This window comes from Mesitornis unicolor, unplaced genomic scaffold, assembly GCF_000695765.1.
Source record: "Mesitornis unicolor isolate BGI_N332 unplaced genomic scaffold, ASM69576v1 scaffold7490, whole genome shotgun sequence".
Taxonomy (NCBI): domain Eukaryota; kingdom Metazoa; phylum Chordata; class Aves; order Mesitornithiformes; family Mesitornithidae; genus Mesitornis; species Mesitornis unicolor.
In genome coordinates this window covers 923-25,015 of record NW_010160200.1, presented here as the reverse complement: position 1 = coordinate 25,015, position 24,093 = coordinate 923, and the positions used below count along the sequence as shown (strand labels likewise).

Genomic DNA, 24,093 nt, shown 5'->3' with positions numbered 1-24,093 from the left:
ATTTCACCAGGCAGTTGCTCATGCATCGGTTGAGTCTGCGGTCCAACATTTCTGAGCACCCCCCTCATCAAAGCACACGTCTGTAACTCTCCTGTCCTTTGTGAAGCTTACTCCCTGCGTGCATAGCACAGAGAGTAACACAGCCCTGTGTAAAGAGACAGGATGCTTATCCCAATACTTAAATAACTGAGGAAAATCAATATTGTTTAAAAGTTCAGTGTTGAGAAAATGACTTGGGTACCTAATCTGACTTGAAACCATTTATTTAATCTAATGTATTAGGGGCCTGAACTAATGCACAGCACAGTTATTAATTTTTTTGTGTATTTTTTTTAATGCCTTGGTGAATCCTCATTGGGATTGTGAGTCTAAACTGAATGGTTTTTATATAACGGTGAAAGTGCTTTTACTATCTATGAAATTGAATATAATATTGCATTCACAGACTTGCCAATTTTTGCTTACTGATACACTGCTACTACAAGATGGTTTAGCAAGTTCTAAGTTTATTTGTGCTGGAGTCTGTTCTACGGTAATATGGCCGCATGTTTTGAGAGGGAAACTTTAGTATATTTATCCAGTCTTCTTCTCATTTAATAGTTCATCAAATGGTATCCAAGTCAAGATTTGTCTTCTGTTTCTAGAGTGCTGTGTTCACAGTATGATACTTAATTTTCCAGAATTGTCTATCTGCTTGAAATAACTGATAAATACATTGAAGATATTGCTAATGGGTAATAGGGTTGGTAATTTTTTCCAAGCTGCCTTATATGATCATTGCTAAATTTATGCACTTTTGAGAAGAAGAAATACAAGAGCAGTCTGTGGCTTCTGTTATTGAATTGCCAAAGTATACCTACTGGTATGTAAGTGTGCTGGTACAGTAATAGAAACATAGCCCCTTTGACACCTTCTCAATTTAAAAGCTGTTTGCCATCTTGATTTAAAAATAAGTATATCTCTATATCATTTTTATGACATTGCTTCAACAGTAATTTATTCTTCCTTTTGAATAGCCTTGTTTTCTATGGATAAGGAGTTAGGACATTTGATTTTTTTTTTTATAGTCCGTCATCATATACACCATGGATTAGAAGCCACATTTTGTTTTTTAACTAACATTTTTTCAGTTAACACAGGAACACATGCAATAATTGTATTCTGCTATTGTATCTCAAATCTGCCTGCATTAATCTATTCAGGCAGAAGCACACTCTAATGTCTGTGTTGTGCCTGTCCTCAGTCCGTCACCTCCTGTATGACTGGGTTTGTTTTTTATTGGGTTTTTTGTTGTGTTTTTTTGTGTTTGGGTTTTTTTGTTGTTTTTTTTTTTAAAGGACAAATTGTAATGGCTGTGGAGCTAACACCAACAGTATCTTACCTGAGTCTTCCAGTAACACTTAGAAGTTAGAAGCAATTTCCAGACAATGCAAATGGAAGGTGTTCTGTCAGTGTAATTTATGGAGCAACAAGGGCAGGTCTTTATGTGGGTTCTTCCTAGTTCTGGTGGTCATGTGGTTTGCTTAAACTAGCTTAAATGTTAGGCAAGAAATGAATCAGAATACATTATTTTATTTAAACATGGGAGTTTAACATTAAAAAATGGGTGAATAAAAAGTCTTTGTTCTTTTTCTTCCAATCTGCTTTCCCGAGAAAAAGCTACTTAATTTCTAAAGGGTATTTACTTTTTTGTGAAGTCTTTTGGTCACTTAATGTACATTTTCTTTTTGATCACACTAATTTTATTTATTTAAATGAAGGACAGTTTTCAGAATCCAAGTATTCAACATTTGAAAAGCTTGATGATAATTTTATTTTATTTATGATGAAGTATTTAAATGATAACAAATATTTGGCTGTATCACTCTAAACTAACTCTCATCATACTGGGTACATTAATACTCTTGCACGTCTTTTGGCTTTTGCTCCTTTTAACCTCTGAATTCCTCCTTTTAGGGCTATATCAGTGTAAGTGAAATTAGTGAGCTGTATGGCAATTCCGCGAATATATCCCCTTCCACTCAGCCCCCCACAGATGCTGAAGCAGTTGCCATTGAGCCTTCCACGGCTGTGCTGACCAGCCAGCCACAAAATAAAGAGGTTTGTTTGAGAGACAATTCCTTTTGTTTGCATTATTCTTTCATGGCTGCCTTTTTCCTTTTATTTTCTTTTTTTTTTTTCCTATTTCATTTTTTGGTAATTCAGCACGTAAAATATTGACCCTAAGGCAAACTGCTGTCTGCCAGTTGCTGAGTCAGATAATGGTTTAATAGTAAAGCTGAAGGACAGCTCCAGTTGTAAACTGTCTTTGATGATGTAGATGGGACTTCCAAGGCCAAAACAACTGAATGCTTATGACCCAAGCAGCAATAAGTGACAATCTTTGCCTATCAAACACTATATATGTACACTATATAATAAACACTAATAAACACTATATACACACACACACACACACACACACACACTATATAATGCACCTTTGGAGAAAAGGTCTGTGGACTCATTTAATGATTCAGTGGTGCTTAGGTATTAATTTTGTATGTTTTGTAGCTTTTTTTTTTCCTGTGAGGTGCTAGAAGTATATCTTGAATATTTGGGGGAGATGGATAACTTCTGCTTATCTTAGCTATTTAATGGAGTCTGTCCAGTCTGTGTTTTCTAGCTTACTCTTTCTTGTTCTTTGTGATATTTTTGCTTTTGTCATGACCACAGCAAATTTTGAATAAAACCCCATTTAAAGGAATAGCATAATCTTATGAATGATAAGCCATTTATCTTTGTGTTGCAGTAAGGCAGCAACAGGTTTAGAATTTGACATTTCTGTGCTGCTTCTGATAGTTAAATGTGCCTCGAGAGTTGCAACACATCTCCTTTCCTGCTAAACGCTCCAAACAAACACAGTGCTAAAACTGCAGCTTGTATGTGCCGTATCTTTTGAGCGATTTCAAAAAGAAAACTCTGTGTGTAATTTCTCTTTTTTCTATAAAGCTAAGATCACCTCTCTGTTCTGGATTTGTGTTTCCTCACTCTCTTTCTCCTCGCTCTATTGCTCAACTTCCATCAGTCCATTGGCCTGAGGTCATGGCTAGTCATGTAGATCCTATTCCTTTATCTGACACACCTCCACCTCTGCCAGCTAAGAAACACCGCAGGCACCAACAGGTAACAGATTCAAAGCTGATAACTTGGGATTATTATCTTTTGGTTTTGTTATGGTGGCCATGAAGTTGATTTATGTGTGAAGTTCCTAGAATGATATGATAGATCATGAGCTGGTTGTGCTTGCAAAATGTTGCACTTAATGGCTTTACTTACTTAAAAATCAACACAATGCATTAGAGAATGCTACTGAACAAAAAATCTCCGTATATAAACAACCCAGAGGCAAATATTAATATTTAGGAGCCGTTGTAACTGTCAAAAGACTTGTAGCAATGAAGTACAGGTAGCTGTGCTTGAAATCCTAAAATAATTTTTCATATACATTTGAACAATACCTCCTAAAAGCTGTATCAGTTTTATGCCTCCACTTCATTACAATAACTTATAAATAAATGTTTTTCTGCGTAATTGGATTCTACTTGTACCCTAGACTTGAGTTTTTTTAAAAAATGAGTACAGGGATATTTACACAAAATGTAGAGATGGCTTTATTGTATTTTCTTAATTGGCATTATTTTAATGTGATATTCGTAGGAATTCTGGAAAACATTGTGAAGCAGGAGGTACTCTGTATTTTAGACTTTGTTATTTCCAGGGAAGTTTCCAGACTATCACCTTCAGTATATTCCATATAGAGTATAACTGAGCAAGTAGGTCAATTCATTTTGTCAAAACTGTGTAACGAATTGCATTTGAAGCATTTCAGAAATCTGGAAGAGCGAAAGAAGCAGCACAGGGAATGCATGTACATGAGTGATACTTTGCCTCGCAAGAAAACAACTCCATCGGTTTCCCCGCACTTCAATAGCGCGACGCTTGGACGAAGCATCGCATCTAAAGTACGTAGTGGCATGCTATCAATAGCCTTCCAATGTCTACATAAAAGTCTGTGTTATGTTAGAAGGTAAGCTTAGGTAGCACTCTGAGCTTTCCATAATCCCCCAAATTCACATCTGAAGTTGACTTTGAAAGAAATTTGGGTTTATTAACATGTGGGAATATATACAAAGCCTTTATTTTGACCACTGGAAATGCTGTGCTGCAATAGTAATCACACATTTGTGGTTAACGTATCTCAAGGATTGTATTTCCAGCCTAGTTTAAATTGGTTCTAGAGATACAACAGGTTGTTTTCCTTCCTACCAAAGGCCTCTAAATTGTAAAGGTTGTGTATAAAGTGAAAATACTCTTTATTTGTGACACGGTAAATCAACAGACAGCAGCAGGGTGCAGATACTACTTTGGAAGTGTTTTGGTCTAATAAAGACTTTGCACAACTAAAATACCCATGGCTGGTTGATATGTCGTGACACTGATACCCATGACAAAGCAAGTTATTTTACCATTAGTGGCCGATAAAAAAAAAAAAAAGTCTTGAAGTGCAGTTTTAAGTACATATTTACAAAATTTCCTGCAGGGACACTTACCATTAGGACAGAGCAACAGCTGTGGCAGTGTACTTCCTCACTGCCTGGCAACCATGACCAAAGAGTCAGAGTCGAGAAGGATGCACAAAGGTAAGACCTTTTTATTTGATTAATTGCTGTTAAAAGTCAGTGTTCAGTTTTTCAGCAAACAAGTCTGGAACTGGTTTTGCTATAATCAACAGGGCTGTAAAATAAAGTTTCCTTCTTGGTGAAAAAAGCAAGCTCTAAATGTCATTTGCAGCTATTGGATGTTAAGATGATGATGTAGGCTTACATGTAGTTTTGAAGTACATGGTCACTAAATATAATCAAGCAAACAATAAAAGTATATTGAAAAATACACATTGAGTTAATTTCTGTGTTAACTGAGTAATTTCTGTGAACGATTTTGAGGCAATATAGATATTACACGTTGCTTTCTTTTTGTATTCTTTTTAAAAAATATTTCTTTTCATGTTGTGATCTTAAAAATTGTATTTCACAGGCATTTATTTTTGCCTGAACAAGGTAATTCCCAGACAGACATTCAGTATCATGACTTACATTTGAGAATCTGTAACTGTGCTATTGTCACTGGTCTTAAATATCTGGGCTACAAAATAGGAAAGGAGAGAGATGTTTTAACATGGATAAATAACTGCATTTTTGTAATAGAGACATGAAAATTCTGGATCCAAAAGGAAGCTACATCTTTGAAACATGAGTTTGTAGGCTATGGGATTCTGTGTCTGTTGTTTGCTGCCTTGAGTGGATACACTTAATTTCTGCTTTAACGAGATGCATTATTCATCAGAGTGTCCCATCTTCAAATGGAGTTGCTGTAGTGCCATCTGTCAGTTTAGTTTCTTTCTGACATCTGCAGCGTTGTTATCAATACAAGTGCCAGAGGTCCTTGTGTAGAATTGCACCGACTAAGCCCAAGCTGAGACAGGGTCCATCCTGTTGTTGTAGGACCTGTCAGGGCCAGCAGCTGCTAAAGGTCAAAGAGCCCAACTGGGGTCAGCCATATGCACCCAATTGAGTCAATACAAGGATGGAACAAGCTTGCTGAAAAGGGACCAAGACTTACTACATGCACTTTATAGAGCTGATCCAGCTGTGATCTGGGGTTTTTTTGAGCTTATTTATGCAGCGGGCCTTCCACAAGCCTACCGTGTTGTGGCTAACTTATCCTGAAGTATTTCAGATGTGATACGAGAGGAGCTTTGCTCAAAAAGCTTCTTTGATGTAATGCGTCTGCAAAGGTGGAATTGCTTGCAAGTACATTCGTGCTCATAATGGGGCTGTTGTGCAGAAAACACTTTGTTTCAGTTTGAAAATCAGTAAGATTCGTTTTGCTAAACTTTGATAAGAGATCATGTGTTTAAAATTGGAAAGATTTCTGTAAAATGGTTGCAAAAGAGCATTAGTGTGTGACCTAAAACACAACGTGCTACCCAACCTAGTATATGCAAAATAAGAGAGCTTAGAATATCAGTTCAATCAAGATCAGTTTTAATGTCCCTTTTTGGTTTTTTGTCCCCATGCAATTAGGAAAATCCTAATAGTACAGGCAGATTTCTTAACGAAAGAAAGAAAGAAACAAACGCAAAACCCACAAGCCAAAACTGAATAAGGGCCTGACAAAGAAAAAAGGCAGGGAAGAATGAGAGATGTATTTGCTAAGGCACTTGGCACAGTATTTGCCATATGCTATGGAGAAGTAAAATTTTCTACCAAATCAGTGGAACCCTGCAAATGTATAGATACTGCTTATACTGATAAATACATGCTCCCTTCCCTTCCTGCTCCAAAAATTAGTTGTTCACCTAAAACAGGTGATGAATAGATAAAGTGTTCCTGACTTGTCATGTGTATTGGGCCACTGCTTGCTTTCCTTGCGTTTCTTTTCCCACTTGACAGGGTTTTCAGTCCGTCAGTTTTCTGTGTTCAGGGTGATGTATTGCAAACGACATGGGGGGCTGGAGTTACTGATACCTTGCGCACGTGGCTGCATCAAGGGCTTTGAAGCTGCGTGTGCTCAGCTCGGTGGAGATCTAGGGTCTTGCACAATAAATGCCATTTCACCCACTCTGGAGCACTGACTATCGCGCAGTGTCCCATAAACTGCTGTACAGAGAGGATGATGCGCTTGTGAAGTGGTATTAGTAGCTTACCGCATTCCTTGGGGCTTAAAAGCATTGAGGAAATTTGTAGGCTGGATGTTTAGGCACATTCATATAGATCTTTAAAAAAGTATATTCAACAGTGTCTGGAGGAAGAAGTGGCAGCTCAGCTAGTTTGAGGATATCTGAGAATTATCACTAAATGGTAATGGTCTAAAATGAGTTTTCTCCAATGTGCTTTCTCCAGTTTTTCTTATTTCTGTCCATGAAGTAAATGTAAAAGTGTGAGATGAAAAATTCAAAGTAAGAAATGAAGTCGGGAAACTAGGAACAGCCACTCAAGTTTGAACAGGGATTTCGATTTCTTTGTCTTTGCACAGGAACAAATAATGTCTACGAATAAAATTTAGGTTAGAGCCAGTAGGAAATATTTTAGGAAAGATTTCTAAGTACTAAATAGTCTTTATTGTAGGATTACCAAAACTGTGTTTAGTCAGTCATGTAAGTTCAAGAATTGTTCTTGAGAGAAACAGTCACTGTCAGTAATCATAGCCTCAGTTAAGAGCAGCTTATAAAAGTTGCCTTTAAGAGGACATATCTTTAATATAAATCATTAGTGGAAAAAGTTATTTCTTAGCAGGCGTTCACGAGGTATTTTTGAAGGACTGTATTTATAAATTCACCTCCTGTCTTTGTAAGCAAACCATAAAAAAAAAATCAAAACCAAAACCAACTAACCAAACAAAAAAAAAAACCCAAACTCTGCCACTTGGTACAATCTAGAGACCTTACTCTGCACAGGTCGAAACTTGTGTCCAAGAAGCTCCCGTGGGGTGCTGTGTGCCAGAAGCCTGCACAAGGCCAGAGAGGAGCAAGGAGAGAGGGTGAGCCAATTCAGTCTCATTGACTGCAGGATGGACTCCACAAGAGATGAGGGAGCTGGGAGTTAAGGTGTAAGACCAGACACAGAACAGAGAACAAAGCTGCTGGGACATAAGTTAGGTACCTGCAAGATTATTATTCGTATGCTCTACAGAAAAACAGTATACTGAGGGCAAGGTATCTATGTTAAAACAAATTACAAGCTTTTCAAACCTTTTTATTTTCTTTTCTTTTTCCCCCTTATTCTTTCTCACTGAACTCAGGAAAAGCCAGAAAAGGTATGAAAGCATCTCTTTACCTGGCTGGGACTATTGTTGTTATGTTTTGGCAAAAGTATGGATTGCATCAGCACAGTCAAGTAGTTCCCAAAAATCTTGGAAAACTTTTAATTAATTGTTAAATAATGACAGCACTGAAAAAATTATTTTTTTTCCTGCTGTCAAATAACCTGTCACAACAAAACTTCTGATTAATGCTAGTATCTGCAGAGCTACAGCTTTGTGCAGGCCTGATTTTTTTGCTTCTTTGCTCATAGCCACACAAGTAGAGCAGAAAATGTAGAAATCTTTGCAGATCTGTGGGTGACAGTGACAAGGTAGACAGACTTGGGCTTCCTACTCTGGCATGTTTCCATACACAAAATGTATTTTGACATGTTAATGTCAATCTTTAAAAAAAAAATAAGAAAGGCTGGAAATAAAGTAAAATGTTGTACCGTGATCTTTTTTATGAAGTACTATTTTTAACATACTTGACAGTGCTGCTTTCAATAACAGGTTTCACCTATAGTTCTGACCTCACCATATTTTGTGGTGATCTGTCTGGTTGTTGTGATTCTGCAATAACTTTTTTTGGTTGTTTTTTTTAATGATATGGCTTTATGGTTATTTGCATTATTTTGCTTAACGGTATGGCTGTTAACAGCGTTTGCTGTTGTACTACAGAGAATACAAGTCAATGCAACAAGAAGCATTGCAGCTCTTGTATCAACTTAAACTTGGCTGATACAGGTCTTGGCTTGTGGGAAACTTGCAGTGAAGTGCTGGATCTTACCAGCAGCCTAATATGTCTAAGGGCATGTTTTGTGGATAGGCACCTGAGCAGTTAAAAGTTCCTAAAGCAATAGCTTGTGCCTGGGCGATGTGTAAGTGGGGCTGTAACGGAAGTGGGTTGGTTGTGAGGCTTCTCGGAGTTGGTATGCAGCCGATCCTGAGCTCTGAACTGCCTGTTGCTTACGGCATGAGGAGAAAATGAAAAGAAAATGAGAACATCTCATTACGCTGTGTTTCTGTGAATGCATCTCATTTTGTGACCTAACAGCTGTATATTTCCTGCAGTATTCAGTTACGTTTGCATGGTTAGTCAAATTTAACTGACAAATGTTTTACTTAAAAATGGGTTCTTTATCATTATGGAAAGTTCACTTTCCTCTAGGAGAACATTTTTAAAGCTTCTGTGTTTCTATATGGTTTTTAGATGGGTTTATTTGTTCAGTGAAATATAAGATACAAAATTAAGATTTCTGAGTAGTCAGGGTTTTGTAACAGGCTCAATAGAAAAACATTCATTTGAATACAGTTTCTTTCAGTAATTTATTTTTTCTTTCTTTCCATAATGAATAATTGATAACCGTTTTACAGGAGCAATTAGTCATTCCAAAGGTTCGAGTATGAAAGGTAACTGCATATCTGCAATAACAGCAGCATTTGCCGTAACAATGGGAAAAAACCTCAAACTGCAGATGTGAAGCAGTAACACCTGTGTTGCGTGATGCTATTATCTATACCTGTATCTCTGTCCCTTTTGTCTCTTTTACTAATTGATGCAATAGAGCTTTTATTGAAATTTAGTGTTCTTTCAAATGGCAAGTAAGGTTCTATTAGTTCCTTAGAAACGAGCTTTAATTGTCTGCAAGAAACCTTTGTATGGTACAGAGAGAAGTGAGGAGGGAAGAGGATACTATCTGCCTTGGAAACGCTTGTAGGGCATGATTTCCTAATAACATGCTTTAATTATTCAGTTTCAGTCATGCTTTTCAGATACCTTTTGGAGAATATTACAGCCTTTCCAAAGTAGAGTGGCAATTGTTGCCTCCCTGAAATGGGACTCTCCCCACTGTGGCATGGCAAAAATATGCCAGCCAGTAGCCTTGCATGTGCAGACAGAGAATGAGAATAAGGCAGAAAAATATTCCCGCTTTAAGCATGTTTTCCTAGTATCAGTGTCTTAATGGTGTCTAGTAAACATTTTTATCTGGACTTTGCTGCATTTGTACATTTGTCTGCATTTTTCCTGCGTGTTTATCTTAAATATGTGGAATGCCAGCAGCTGCCTTCCTGTATGAATGGGAGGTTTTCCTGTACTCTAACAGTCCTCCTTAATCTCTTCCTCTGCCACCAGCTCAGATTTTGGGTCAGGAATGTGCAGAGAGTATTATAAACTTGACAGAGCATCAGAGCTGTGAGAAAGTTTCACTTCTTGCATTGATCTAAGGAAAAGATGAGCAGCGCAGTTGCATTTGTAATCACATGGATTAAACAAACCTTAAAAGGGCACTGGAAAATAACTTCAGCAGTTTAAACGTCAGCTGGCATTATACTCCCCTCTTCATCAGGCAAGCTCAACAGCCTCTCTGCAAGTCTGCATAAATACTGCTGCATTATTTACAAAGAGCAATGGAGACATGAGATAAAAATAATTCCGAAGAAATATTTTTAAAGGAGACGTAGCCTAGCAGAGGTCCTTGTGTTCAAGAAAGATGATTTTTGTGGGAAAATAACACAAGGAACTCAAATGTTGCATGAACCGTATTTTTTTACAATCATTGAGCTATAGGGATCTGCTTCAGTGATGTAGGGTGAACAGCAGTTTCAGAATTCCAGGAAAGTACCTCGACAGCAGTAACTATGATGATGTGACAAGTAGCCTACATTCTTTCAGCTGAAACTAAAAGCCCAAGTTGTAGTTTCCAGAAGGCAAAGTTCCCCAAACAGAGGAAAAAAAAAATCCACATTCAGCAAAATCAACCAAACAAGTACTCAAGACCATTGAATATCAGGACTTTTTTTTTTCCTTAGTTTAATCAGTGTCAGTTCTTCTAGATCCCTGGATTTAGCTGCATTACTTTCCAGATTAAGCCTAATTTTCATTTTAATATTTTTTCATATTAAAACGAAAATTTCGTTCATTCAAATTAAATTTCAATAATACACATACAAGACTATCCATTGAAAAGTCAGCTATGCTAATCTGCATATATTTGTGTCCATCATAGATAAAACAGGTACTTATTTCAGGCTTTATTTCAGTTATTATTAACTTGTGAAATTAACCATAATATTGTAGTACCTTGGTCATAGTGCAGTTAAAGCTAAGGCGATGTTCAAAATGCTTGTGCTGCTACCATGTTATGTTCGGGTCACAGAATTTCTGGGTAAAATAAAAGTTTCCTTTGTACTCTGTAGGTTATAATCATCAACGTATCTGCGAAAACCAAAGGCAGAAGTCTCCTGAATTCTACAGCAGAACAGCATCCGAATCGAACGTGTATTTGAATAGTTTCCATTACCCAGATCGCAGCTACAAGGACCATGCCTTTGATACATTAAGCTTAGACAGTTCTGACAGTATGGAGACAAGCATATCGGCGTGCTCACCAGATAACATTTCCAGGTAAATCATCTTTCTTTCTGATGTTGAAAACCATAGGGTTATAACGAAAAAAAGAGAAGATGTACATGCTGATGCTATGGTGACATGAATGCTGCTAACTGGATAAAAAAACATAAGATAATTAGACAGGTATAATATTTAGGATTTATTAGCCCTTCATCATCAGGTTTAACTATCATCTCACCTGTTTATTTAAAGACAGAAGATAAAAATATGGAGAGGCTAAGTGATATGTTGAAGGCCACAGAGAAATCAGTGTCAGTCCTGAACTGAAGTTATGAAGTTGTCGGTGCTCTTTTCAGAGTGGGTAATACCTGATCTTCATTCCCTGGTCACTACCAGGAAGGAATTTCCTGTGACAGGAAATATCTTGAAGACATCTGCCGGTGATGAAGTACACTTGTTCTGCAAGTCCAGCACATTAATTTACTAGAGCCTTATGCTGAAGCTCTTCTGGCTCCTCTGGTGGTCTTTTTTAGCTCTTTCCCTTTTCTGGGTCAGTACAAATGAAGAGATGACACTGAAAGGCTGAGAGCCCTCAGCTGCTTTCCTCATCCTCAGAGGCTGTCAGCTCAGACACCGCTGCTCAGATAAAAGGAACACCACTGTTCTGTGTTAAAGGAAAGCCGAGCTGAGTCTCAAAACTGCATGCAAACCATTTTCTTTTGACAGTCTGGTTTTAATGACAGTGCTTTCATTTCTGCTCACAGTCCTGTCACGGCAGTTTCACAAGCATAAGTGGAGGCTGATAATTAAGTCCAATGTTGTCACAGGATTAAGAATCCCTTGTGAACACAAGGACAGCTTTTTTGGCTAGCGTGTTGTGTTTTAATCAGCATCTGTTTCCTGTAACAGGGTGTCAGCCCACTGATTTCCTCTTGTAGTCTTTAGCACTGCAATGTTAAGGGTTTCAGAAAATACCAGTGGCACTGATTCTGCTGGCTGGTTTTTTTGTTTGTTTGTTTTGTTTGGGTTTTGTTGGTTGGTTGGTTTTTTTGGTTTTAGTTTGGTTTTTTTAGGCTAAAAAATTAGGACTCCGGTTTTGAGGATTTTTTGTTTTGAATAGATACACAGCTGGCAAGTTTCTGATCCCTGGAGACAGGCTGGAAATTAACTCTTATCTCCGCAGTGATCTAACAGGACAGTGGTATGAAATCTGCTTCTCTTTGACTTGCTTTGACCATTTTGGAGAAAGATGGTGTGTATCTGAGCTACCTCAGGGCCATCTCGTAAGTGGAATCTCCACCCCAGGACTGGGGGAGCCCCGATGGCTGTTGAATTTCACTGGTGCTGTTTGCCCAGTCTCCCTCCCTCTGGCTCTTCTGCAGCTTCCAGAAGAAAAAAAAAAAAAACAAACGACAAAAACAAAACCACACACCACCCACCCAACAAAAAAACCCCAAACCAATCAAAAAAAAAAAAAACCAGAAAAGCATCCATTACAACAGACACTCCATTTTCTCACAAGGCAAAGATTTGTAGGCAGTTAATTTTCCTTGACAAAACTTCCCTTAAGCAAAACAAATTCAGATTGTTTTATATAGGTGCTTGAGAATCTTTTCTAGTCATATCAAACTTTAAAGGAAAACAATTTACCTTGCTTTGTTCTGACACACTTAAAATATTTAAGGTATATATGACCTTGTATAAGGTGAGAGAGGCTTTTTCTTTGCTGGAAATGCATAAAATTTGTCAACTCTGATACTACAGAAGAAGCAGAACTGCTGTAGTCATTCATCAGCATTCAACAGTAGTTGTTTCAAGATTTGCTAGCAACTTATTTTTTTTTTGTGGTTGAGGTGTCAGAGATTATGATCTTCAGTCATGTGTTGATTTCTGTGAGCAGGATAAGCAAATAAAGGATGAAAGAATTTAACTAAGCCAAAGTATTGACAGATTTTATGTGGAAAAACCTAATGCAATTGACTGTCTACCAGCTTGTTCAAATGACTTCATGTATGGACCCATTGCTTTTACTGAAGTTATTTGACCGAGATTTTCCTGGCCCATCAACTAAACATAGTGTGACCAAACTTGGTTTAGGCATTTAAGTCAGCAGCCCCCTTTTTTTCAGAGACAGTAAGCTTTTAGAGCTCAGCTAGATTTCAGATGAGTTATACCTTTTCTGCAAGCTTGGTTTAAATGAGGTATGTTATTTTTAGATTGTATTGTATCCTCTCATGAGACGTATCCCCAGACAGAGAAATATCTTCTGCAGACTGTCACACTTCTGACAAAAATCCTGGTCTTGCAGATAAAACCATCAGAGATGTGCTCAGGAAGCGAAGGATGTTGTTCTTACTTCTTTTCTTTTCCTTGCCCAGGACACGCATTTGGACTACTTCCGTTCTACCTGTGTCCTTTCAGAGTTGGTCTGTATGCTATTAAGTAGCATGAACAAATCCCATCCTATGATCCTTAGACAGCATTTTCAGTACAATCCCAGGTCATGTTTCTCACCTCCCTAAACAATTCAGTCCATCCCATTTCTTCTCATTGTGCTTCAGTCTAATGGCATTATTACTGGTAATATGGTAGTATTTAACATCAGCTGTTTTTCTTGAACAGCACAAGATGCAAAATAAAATAGAGAGCATGATGTGGAAATGCCACAGTTAAAAAGGCTGTTAAATTGAGATGGAACAAATAAATTGTACTGGAGAAAAAAAAATAAAAAAGGTCAAGCAAAGGTGATAGCTGTGTTGAGCTGGGCCAGGATGCACCACTCTTAGTGATTATCCTTGTTTTCTTTGGCTTGCTGGTTACTTTAACTAGTAGATCCTTCCTGACACTGCTCTGTCACTGGCCTTTGTGCATACCTCTTAAACCTCCTTATTTTTTTCAAGCTTTTTTTGATGGTGAGCTCAGTGAGACACTGAACAGAGACAGTTTACAGCCAGAAATACTGGTATATTCGGATGGCTACTAATGCCATCTCTGAGGATCGGTAATCTGTTCTGTTAGGACATGGTAACCACCTCCATCCATATTCTGTTGTCTGAGAGAAGGTGACAGATCACAGGGGTTTGACAAGATGCATTTTTAGGCACTTGAGTCTGCATTTTTCACAACTCTGCATGGGGAATGTGTACATTGAGAGTGTACCATGTACTTTATACATCATTTATTGTTAGTGCCTACTGCACTGAATTTGATCAGAACAGCGTCAGCTCCATTCTTAAACTGTCTAATGTTTGACTGTAAAATGTGTTTTTAAATACCAAGTATTCTTTTAAATAACTCTGATTTTATTTTTTTTTGTGCAGCGCTAGCACTTCAAATGTTGCAAGAATAGAAGAGATGGAGAGACTTCTAAAACAAGCACATGCTGAAAAGACTAGGCTGCTTGAGACCAGGGTAAACATAATTTTATGAGTAAAACTAAGAGTGGGCATGTTAGGTAATATCCTCTTAAAAGCGACGTTGAACCTTTAATACTTTAAGCTTAGTAGACACTTAAAAAATCACCTCTCCTCATTATTTTGGTCTGGTTTCACCCTCATACTACATCTTTGAGCCCGTATGTAATAGCTGCTTTCTCAGTGGGTGAGTTGATGGCAAAATCCCATCAGATGCTAGCCACTGTTGTTCCTACACCTTCTGGGAGAGCTGCTTAAGAAGAAACCTTCATTTCTAGATTGGTAATATTTGCAATTCTGACTCCAATTCTCAGTCCACTTTGCTGGATGTATATTTCTGCCTACTCTGCAGAAAGTGATTTAGTCCTAGCTAGAAATGACAGTATCAGCTATAGTTTCACATATAATTGAAGTTCTTAATGTGCTATGGTATTTAGGAACGGGAGATGGAAGCTAAAAAACAAGCTCTAGAAGAAGAGAAACGCCGCAGAGAGCAACTGGAGAAAAGACTGGAAGAAGAAACAAGCCAGAGGCAAAAATTAATTGAAAAGGAGGTCAAAATACGTGAGAAACAAAGAGCACAGGTGAGGTACATTGTCATGAAATGGTTTTAAAGTGCAAAACTTGCCCTTAAAATACAGAGACTGAGTGTATTTCTGCCAATGGTAAACGGAACTGCTTTCAGTTGAGTAGATCGATTTAGTGTTTCCGAAGTGTAACTGTGCCACTAAAAGTATGTTTGGGCTCTTGGAGCCTTAGATAGGTGTCTGGGTAATCATTTAAATGATGGCATAGGTATCTATTCAGCATCTTATATCTGTAGTGTAAATATTAATCCTATAAGGTTTGTTACTGAGTATGGGCAGAGCAGAATTTTTTAGCATGAACAACAGAAATTTGTGAGTGTGTTAATTTTATAAACCATTGGTGGTTTTTTTTCCTTTCTTTTAATAGATAAAATATGTTGGAATGTGAATTGTGACTTCCAAATATTTGACTGAAAAAAAGAAAAGAATAAGAAGCTTTTCCAGCTCCCCATCTACTCTAGAGAGGAAGTAGTATTTTTCCTAATGTTACTGGGACTACACAACATAGGAAACATTATTTAATTAAAACAGTGTTACCTCCTACATCTTTTTACTTCTTGTTAGGATTTACAGGTATCTTGAGCTTTCTTTAGGCTCAGAGGTCTTACCTATTTGTTTATTCCACCACAACTAATAAGATCTACATGGTACAGAGAGATGAGGGAGTCATTTTATTGTTAGTATAGTACAGCAAGACAGTGTCTCCATCTGAGTGCAGGAGATTCCATATCATATTTGAATATCTTTATGCTTTTATCTGTACTACCCTTTGCTAAATCTTTATTTCATGAGTTAGTATTACATTTTTTATGAACACTCTTACATAACTTGCCTTTCTAATTAATGACACTAAATCAGAACAACAGGACAACCCCAGAGGAACTTTAATCTGTTTCTGGTTAAATATATTCACTCCATTGTGTTTTTATATAAAATGTAATTACAAAATGTTAAATTTTATTTATATACTTTACTTGAATGTCTTCTTTTTCCCTAAGAAATTTTAAGAACAACTCAAAGATGACGTAAACAACGATGCCATGCTTATATTTTCATCCCGAATTGGAGCATGCACGTGTTGTAATACAATGCCCTATCAGTTACTGCTAATTGGCAGACTTGACAGAGAGGCTGAAGACTGAGTTGGCAGGAAGACAAAACTTATCTGTCAGAAATAACTATGATTTTTTTGTTAACTTTTTTCTTCTCCTTGTCCAGTGAGACCCGATTTTTAATTTTTTTTTCCGTACTCTGACAATTAAAAACATGAACTAAGGGAAGGGACTCCACCTTTGCACTTGCCAAAGCTGGTGCCAGCTTGTATCATTCAGGACTACGTAATTTTAGAAGGGTGCTAAGAGTTCTTGCAGACGACACAGCCCCCGTTGTGCCAAGAGGTTCTTGAGAATGCAGTGAGGGAAAGTCCCTTTGGTCTGTGACTCAGTGAGATTTAACAGGCCAACATAAGGCATGCAGCAGGGACAGCTTAGGTTCTCCAGGTCACTGACTTCTCTGGAGTCAGGGGAGGGAGATGCTCCTTTTACGGGTCATTCAGAGCACCTAAATTCAGCTTCTGAGTTGTCTCTGACTGCAGCAGAAGCCTTATCTTCTGTGTTTAAAATGTGGCTGTAGGTCTGCATAGACCCTTCAGGCACAGAAAACAAGCATATTTCCTCAGCGGGCAGAGGTCCCATATCCCTACCTCCCAGCTGATGCTGTCTAGGCAAGGCAGAGTCTTGAACTGCAGTCAAGAGTGAGGCAGTTTCCTGAGCTCTTGCTGTCTCTTGCAGAGGCAGGCACTTCAGCTCTTTGTACCATGTTGCCAGTTGTGAACTAGGTACCACATTTCATTCACTCAGAAGAAAGTAGTCCTGTTTTGTCCACAGCAGTCTCTGTGAAACTAGCAGTTACAGTTCACCCTCATTAATTTTTCATTTAATAGCATGTTATTTATATTACACTTTGCATGAAAATTCTTGGGGCATTAAAATATTAATGAATGAGATGTGTAGTGAGCGTCTAGCCCAGAGAAAGAGTTTGCTTAGCATCATGCAAATGAAGTCCTTACACTTCATCTAAAGCAGCAACACACCTTTACATTTAATTAATGTTTTCAGTCTAAGACAACCTTTCTATGCTGTAGCCTCTCTTTTACCAGCTTATCAACTGATGATTTCAGGAAACTCCTATGCTGGCTTTTGTGAAGTTATCCAGCACTTCGTAAAGTTAGAAGTTTTGAGGATTTTTCCTTTAAAAAAAATAGGGCTGCAGCAAAAGCTCTTTATTTTTCTTATGTTCAATCTTAGAATCCAGGGGTAGTTTGCAGTTGTGTCCTTGCAGCAGAAAGAGTGAAGGAGAAGTTAAGACTTCTGCTAAAAATAATATGATTTTTGTTTCTTTATGTAGGCCCGTCCCTTGACTCGCTATTTGCCCATTAGAAAGGAAGACTTTGACCTACGAAGTCACATTGAAACAGCCGGTCACAACATAGAGACCTGTTACCATGTCTCCCTCACGGAGAAGACCTGCCGAGGCTTTCTGATTAAAATGGGAGGAAAAATCAAAACATGGAAAAAACGGTGGTTTGTTTTTGACAGAAACAAGAGAACTTTTACTTATTATGCAGGTAGGTTGCAGGATCACTACTAGAGTACATCTGTTCCTCTACTTTCCTATCAATCTCAGACAAATTATGAACATGTAGAGACTCCAAAGTAAAACTTACATTTCCCTTTTGTTAAGTGTTTTACACATGCACTCAGAGCTCCTGCAATCCCTTCCCTGTAGTATTCAATCCTAATGCTAGGTAAGACAGAAATCAGTATAACAGACAAAGGGAGAGATGTGGATAGGCAAGAGGAAAAAATGGAAGATCATCAGGTTCCTAGTACACAGAATAATGGCTCCACATAATTTATTTTTTAATATTGTATACTTCCCCCAGTGACAGAGTGATTTCTTGTACTCTTCATACAAGAAAATAATTTAATATACTTACCGTTGAAATAAAATGGAATGCTTCTGTAGTCCCATTGCTTGATGTGCTGAAAAGTCTTTTTCAGGAAATTACACAGTAATTATATATTATACAGTAGACTTTCTGAGTTTGCTGTATTTTGAGAGTTTAAGGAATTTCAGTGAACAATATGCAATACTCTAAAGAGGTTTCTGTACACTAAGTTGTGCTATACAATATCTGAAGCCATTTATAAGCATTACTCTTATTTGTTATCTTGAGGTAAACCCTGAAATTTGGAATTTAGGAATGTATCTGTCTCTCAGATTGCTGTGCAAGTCTACACATGGTTCGACTTTGAAGTTCCAGAGGAAGCTAGAAAAATGACTGTGTTCTGAATATTTACTGTTAGGAGAGGCCAGAGAGGGGCATGTGTAGAATGGGCATTGCTAAGAAGCAGAAGACAGCATCAAGTACAAAGAACACATGGACAGTTGCATTTTTTTTTTTTGACATTACTGCTTTCCAGAAACTCATGAGGAACTTAAAATTGATGGTAGGGTTATGCATTGCTCAGTTTAAAACACATATTTGAATTCATTACCTACCCACTGAATATTTCTTACTAGTTTGCAGTAATACTATGAAGGATGTAACAAACATTTTTAAAATTTTGCTCTTAACATCTGGTTTATTGGTTACCAAGGCCTGTAATATACAGTAATGTTCCCATCTGGTACTGATTTTTTTTCTTTTAGTAGTTCTCTTAATAGTTAACAGTTTCAGTTTTGAGTGCAGTACAGTTGCCATAATGTAATTTGAATTTCTAAAGAAAACTTTTCATCATGTCTCAAGGACTCCAGCCAACAAACATAGTGTCATGAGAATTCTGCACCAGCTGCACAAAAATGCAGCTGCCTATATGAGTGAGGATCAGTCTAGATCTTTACATATATAGACTTCCAAAAAAAAATTGATGCTGTAAATTCAGAGTAATCGAACTCTTAAGTTAATATAGTGGTATATTGTTTTAGTTCTGCAAGTGTACTGAACAAAGAGCTTATCCTAAAGTCTAAAAATTTACTGTGGCCACTGAAGCATTTGTACTTTCTGACCTGAAGTAAACAGGGAGCTCTAAAGAAACTTGCAATGAGAGCTTATGGGTACCCAAAATGCTCTTCTAACCAAGACCACAGGCGGGGCTTGAAAGTAGAGTGGATCACTGTTGGCTTGTACTGCATAGACAGTATACTTTGGATAGTATTGCATTTAGCTTAGTATAACGTGTGCTATAATGTTTTAATCTTATACCTCGGTTCTTCTACTGGTCCCCCGGGGGCTGGCAGGGAGATTCCCAAGACTGTATCATTTGGTCTCTGGGATTTCTTTTTGCCGTCAGGTGAAGCTTTGGAAACTGCCTGCAGCTACCGATAGGATGTAAGCTGAGTTTCTTGAGTGTTCAAAATGACAGCAGAATCTCTCATGGGACTGATAAAGATGTTCTGCAGCGTTAAGGTGATACTAACCTGATGTCAGGAAGCACTATATTCCTCTAAAATAAAAGTAGTGGAAGGAAGGAAGTTTGCCCTTCAGCATCACATGCAGTTGTGATGCTTCTTAACACCCTCCAGGATTATTTAACAATTTTTCTTCTGTTGCAGGAAAACAGGGTACTGTAGACACTTATCTGCCCCATTCCTTTCTCTTGTGAAACATTATAGTTGTGACTGTTAAGATGTGAAGTTCACAGTCTGTATGAATCATCTCGTCCTAGTGATTCACTAGCTAATGGTGGGACAGAAGGCAATCATCATCAGATGTTTGAAATAGTTTAGAACTGATGCCCTGCAAGTGTCTGCTTCTTTCCATTGCCTTTGAAGGGAGATTGTCAGCGTGTCCCTGTTGTAGATATCAAAACTTAAGTGAGAAGACTCCCACCCTGTATTTCAGCTTCGCTGCAGTGGGATATTGGTATCAGTAACACAGTACCCTTGGATAACAACCTCCTCATTAGCAGCCTCCCGGGAGTAACTCTTCATTCGGGCGTTCTTACCTCGAGCGCTCTGAAGCAAATGGGGAGGGCCCTTTCACAACAGGGGCAAACTGTGTCTAATTAACTTGACTTTTACCTTGGGTGTCAGAGTAGGAGAGTGCAAACAGACAATTATGCCACTGCAGCAGGTGCCTAAGGACTTTTAACCTCCTGTGAAGTTTTTCATGTGTCAGAGCTCATAGAAACTTGCCTACAATCTGCTAACCTGACACGTGAATAACAACTATTAGCTTGAGACTGAGGGAGATGATTATAAATGGGAAGAAGCATTTTTTTTTAAATAAACAAAAGCACAAATGATGTTCTAATGTAAAGCTTTTGCTATCAAATTGTATTTCAAATTTGCTTATCATAACAGTTTTCCTTAGAAGGCAAACTGTAGGTCTTGCCCTGCAAGCTATATGAAGTCTGGCTGGCTTTCATGGATGAAATGGATGTGTCTCAGAGACATCTGTCCTTCTGCTGGCTAATACCAGTCATAATGTTCAGACACTTCAGTGAAGGCAGTGACTTGCAAATAGATGAGGAAATCACAAAAGCTCTATTTCCTTGGAAACCAGGTGGAAAAGAAAGCATATTAAAGTAGGAAATGCATCTCTCAGCAAAACTGAGCAACTAGTATGAAAGGTTGAAGAATTCTTTGGGATTTCACAAGCAGAAATGTTACTTACTAGTTGAATATATATGAAAATTAAAATAAAGCTTTTGCTTCTTGAAGTACTGTTCATTTCAGTTCTCAAAAGTCACTTTCTTTTCCCTTTTAGACAAACATGAAACCAAATTAAAAGGTGTAATATATTTTCAAGCTATTGAAGAAGTCTATTATGATCATCTAAAGAATGCATATAAGGTAAACTTTGTTCTTCTTGTTTTAACTGAGTATCATATGGCAGTACCCACAGTATGATGGCTGCTGTAAAGTCAGAGCTGACATTATTAAACAAACAGACACACAAATCACTCTGGAGTGGAGGAAAAGGAAGATGAAGCCAGATTAGTGATTAGCACTGGGTTTGTTTTTCTTATACTGATGAAAGCAGAGATAAGACCCAAGTGATGGTTCCATATGGGATATGCTGTGAGGAATTCCTTAGTTCAGTGGTGAGACCACTGAAATCTGTGGCTTTGGCAAATCAAGGAGTGTCTGTATGCATCTATCATGGGGTGCCTACAGCTCCTGTCACCCCCTGCTTCTCATCAGTAATTTAATTGTGAGCAAGCTGAAGATATCCTTAGCAGGTGGGTTTGTGAAAGCCAGGGTGGTATTGATCACTGAGCAGAGTGGTAGAGTTAGTTTTTTGGGCATGAAGCAACAATTTGAAGCCTGGTACTGCTGTGTAATAGTCTCATGGAAATATGTTTTAAAGAGTGTTTATGCTGGATGCAAACACTTAAAATGCATCGCTGCTTCCAGTGCTGCAGAGTAGGATACAGTGCCATGGCATTTTGCATTCTGTCTTTCTCCTTAACCCCATCGTAAATCTCCCCTATAAGTAATTTCACTTCTGGTGCCAATAAACAGCTTTGCTCTCATTCTTGCGATGTCCTTTCTGTTTTATTTTAGAGTCCCAACCCATTGCTGACTTTCAGTGTGAAGACCCACGACCGGATATACTACATGGTTGCTCCTTCGCCAGAAGCCATGAGGATATGGATGGATGTTATTGTTACAGGGGCAGAAGGCTACACCCACTTCATGTTATAATAGAAGGGGGCACTAGGGCATACTGCAATAACGTATGAAGTCAGCCATATGTAGTGGAACCTGAAAAGCCAGTGAATCCTCTAAAATATCCTTCTTATGATGTGCACCTGAAACCTCAGAATTTAGAGGGGTTTACAAATGCATTGAAAAGGGGTCCTTGTTACTTGTTTTAGTTGATCTTTATAGGAATGAAAGAGCAAAAGCTGTTGAGAGAATCATAATGCTCCAAAACAGATATTCAGGCAATTTAAATCTTGACTCAGTGATAATTTTCTGCAAGTTCTCTTATATGGAGAATGGCTTCACAAACTCACACTATAAACAGTTTACAAATGTGTGTGTTCTCACCAGTATGCAAAAATTCTCGGAACAAAAAGCTGTAATAGCATATATTTTAATATGCAGCATTTGACATTTATAGATGATTAGGTGACTTTTAAAAACTTTTAGTCAAGTATTTTATAAAAATACAAACAAAAAAGTAACCCTAAGGTACACACAGTTCTTGCCTTAGTAGTTAAGTATTACAACAGAGCCAAAGAGTTACAAGATTCCCTTATCACAATGTTTTCAAATTGTTAGTTGTACCTAACTTTCTGTAAGGGGACAGTGCCAAAACTCTTCATTACTATTCAAGGAATTAAATTGTTACGATATTCTGTGTGTTCAGACACACAGTGACACCAACTGTGTGTTTAAAGTTTGCATCTATGGAGCACAATGAAAAAAGAGGATGGCTTTATAAAGATGCATTTTTCCACAAAGGTATGTAATGGAAACACATGTATTAACTTTACTCATAAAGAGGGTTTTTTTAATCTTGCCTGTTGAATAGAATGAGCTGATTCTAGACCATACAGCAATTTTCTGTAGTAAGGTCCCAGGGTGGTTCTAACCTTACTCTGTGCCAAGTGAACACTCTACGGAAACCTTTTAAACATTGGTCCCCTTGAAGCCAGCATCAAAATCTCTACCTATCTAAATTCTGTGGAGCCAAGTTTTCAGCCCTGGGGAGTTTGGTGGTTGGTTTTGGTTATTGTTTGTTGTTTTTTTAAATGCATATCTGCACAGAATAATACTGTCAAATAGAATAAAAAGAGAGGCAAGTTCTAAGAGTTTACACTAAGCAGTGTATGAATAAAAAACCCTGAAAATTTTAAGTAGCAGAAATTGAGATTCTTAAAACAGCACAAGTACTGAGGGTGCAGTGGTCCCCCAGTTTAAAATCACTTCCAAGTTGTTACGTAATACTGCAAAAACATACATTATTTAATTGAACTGAACTTCAAGAAAGTCTGTTATGACTTTAAAGAGGTTCTATTTCAGTAATGAAAACTTATGTGCTACATGGTTTGTGTAATAGAAGAGAACACATTAGCCTTTTTTTTTTTCCTTGATGAAAAGTTAATGGCTTTTGATGGAACAAACAAAAAACTGAAAGCAGAATAGAAGTATGCTGGCAGAACATTTTTGTTATAATTTTTAAACCCTGTATCTGTAATGAACAGGTTGAATTTTTTGTGGTATACACAGGTGATATGGTTGCTCTAGCACAATGAACATCAGTTTCGACTTGAATCATGAAAGAAGGGACTGTTACTGCAAGATAACTACTATCATCTGTGCAGATCACAGCTTGTAATCTAACAATTTAAAACACTATCAGAAATAAACTGCTTTGGTTTATATAATTATTATTTTTTCCCTGATGTATCTTGATTTTACTCCCAAGTATGGTTATAAAGGTTTTCTAACAATGATTTTTGTATCCTGCATGACGAAATGAAGGCATTTCAATAAACATTTTTAAAAATACACTTGTTTTAAATATTCACTGGCTGCTTCATCTTGCAGTATTTCTGCTTGCCTTTCAAATAAGGCCACACATACTTGCGCACACAATTTTGTATTTGTTTGTAGTGCTTAATCTAACCATTCCATGTGTTTCCCCATAAAAGAGCTATGGAAAATAATCTTACCGATGGCAGTGAAATTAGGAGTGTAGTCAGTTCTGTGTGTGTATATACCTTTCTCATTTTTATGACCCTGTTTGAAAAATTAATTGCTAGCCTTGGATATAGATTTTTTTGTTGTTGTTTAACTACACAACAGAAATTGATGACGTTCAATGGTTTCCCAGTTTTCCCAATTTTTTACTTTGGCATGACTCAAATGTCAGCAA

At 37.6% G+C, this 24,093-nt stretch overlaps 1 protein-coding gene across 1 annotated transcript in view; it reads left to right on the top strand.

Annotated features, from left to right (window-relative positions):
• Positions 1-21,911, top strand: part of PHLDB2 (pleckstrin homology-like domain, family B, member 2) — a 58,767-nt gene extending 36,856 nt beyond the window's left edge. Inside the window, exons 10-18 of the mRNA XM_010189253.1 lie at positions 1,957-2,100; positions 3,864-4,004; positions 4,583-4,682; positions 11,044-11,251; positions 14,518-14,608; positions 15,048-15,194; positions 17,604-17,823; positions 20,971-21,056; positions 21,771-21,911. Coding sequence (XP_010187555.1) covers positions 1,957-2,100; positions 3,864-4,004; positions 4,583-4,682; positions 11,044-11,251; positions 14,518-14,608; positions 15,048-15,194; positions 17,604-17,823; positions 20,971-21,056; positions 21,771-21,911 — 1,278 coding nt within the window. The remainder of the gene's footprint in view (positions 1-1,956; positions 2,101-3,863; positions 4,005-4,582; positions 4,683-11,043; positions 11,252-14,517; positions 14,609-15,047; positions 15,195-17,603; positions 17,824-20,970; positions 21,057-21,770) is intronic.
• The last annotated feature ends 2,182 nt before the right edge of the window (positions 21,912-24,093 follow it).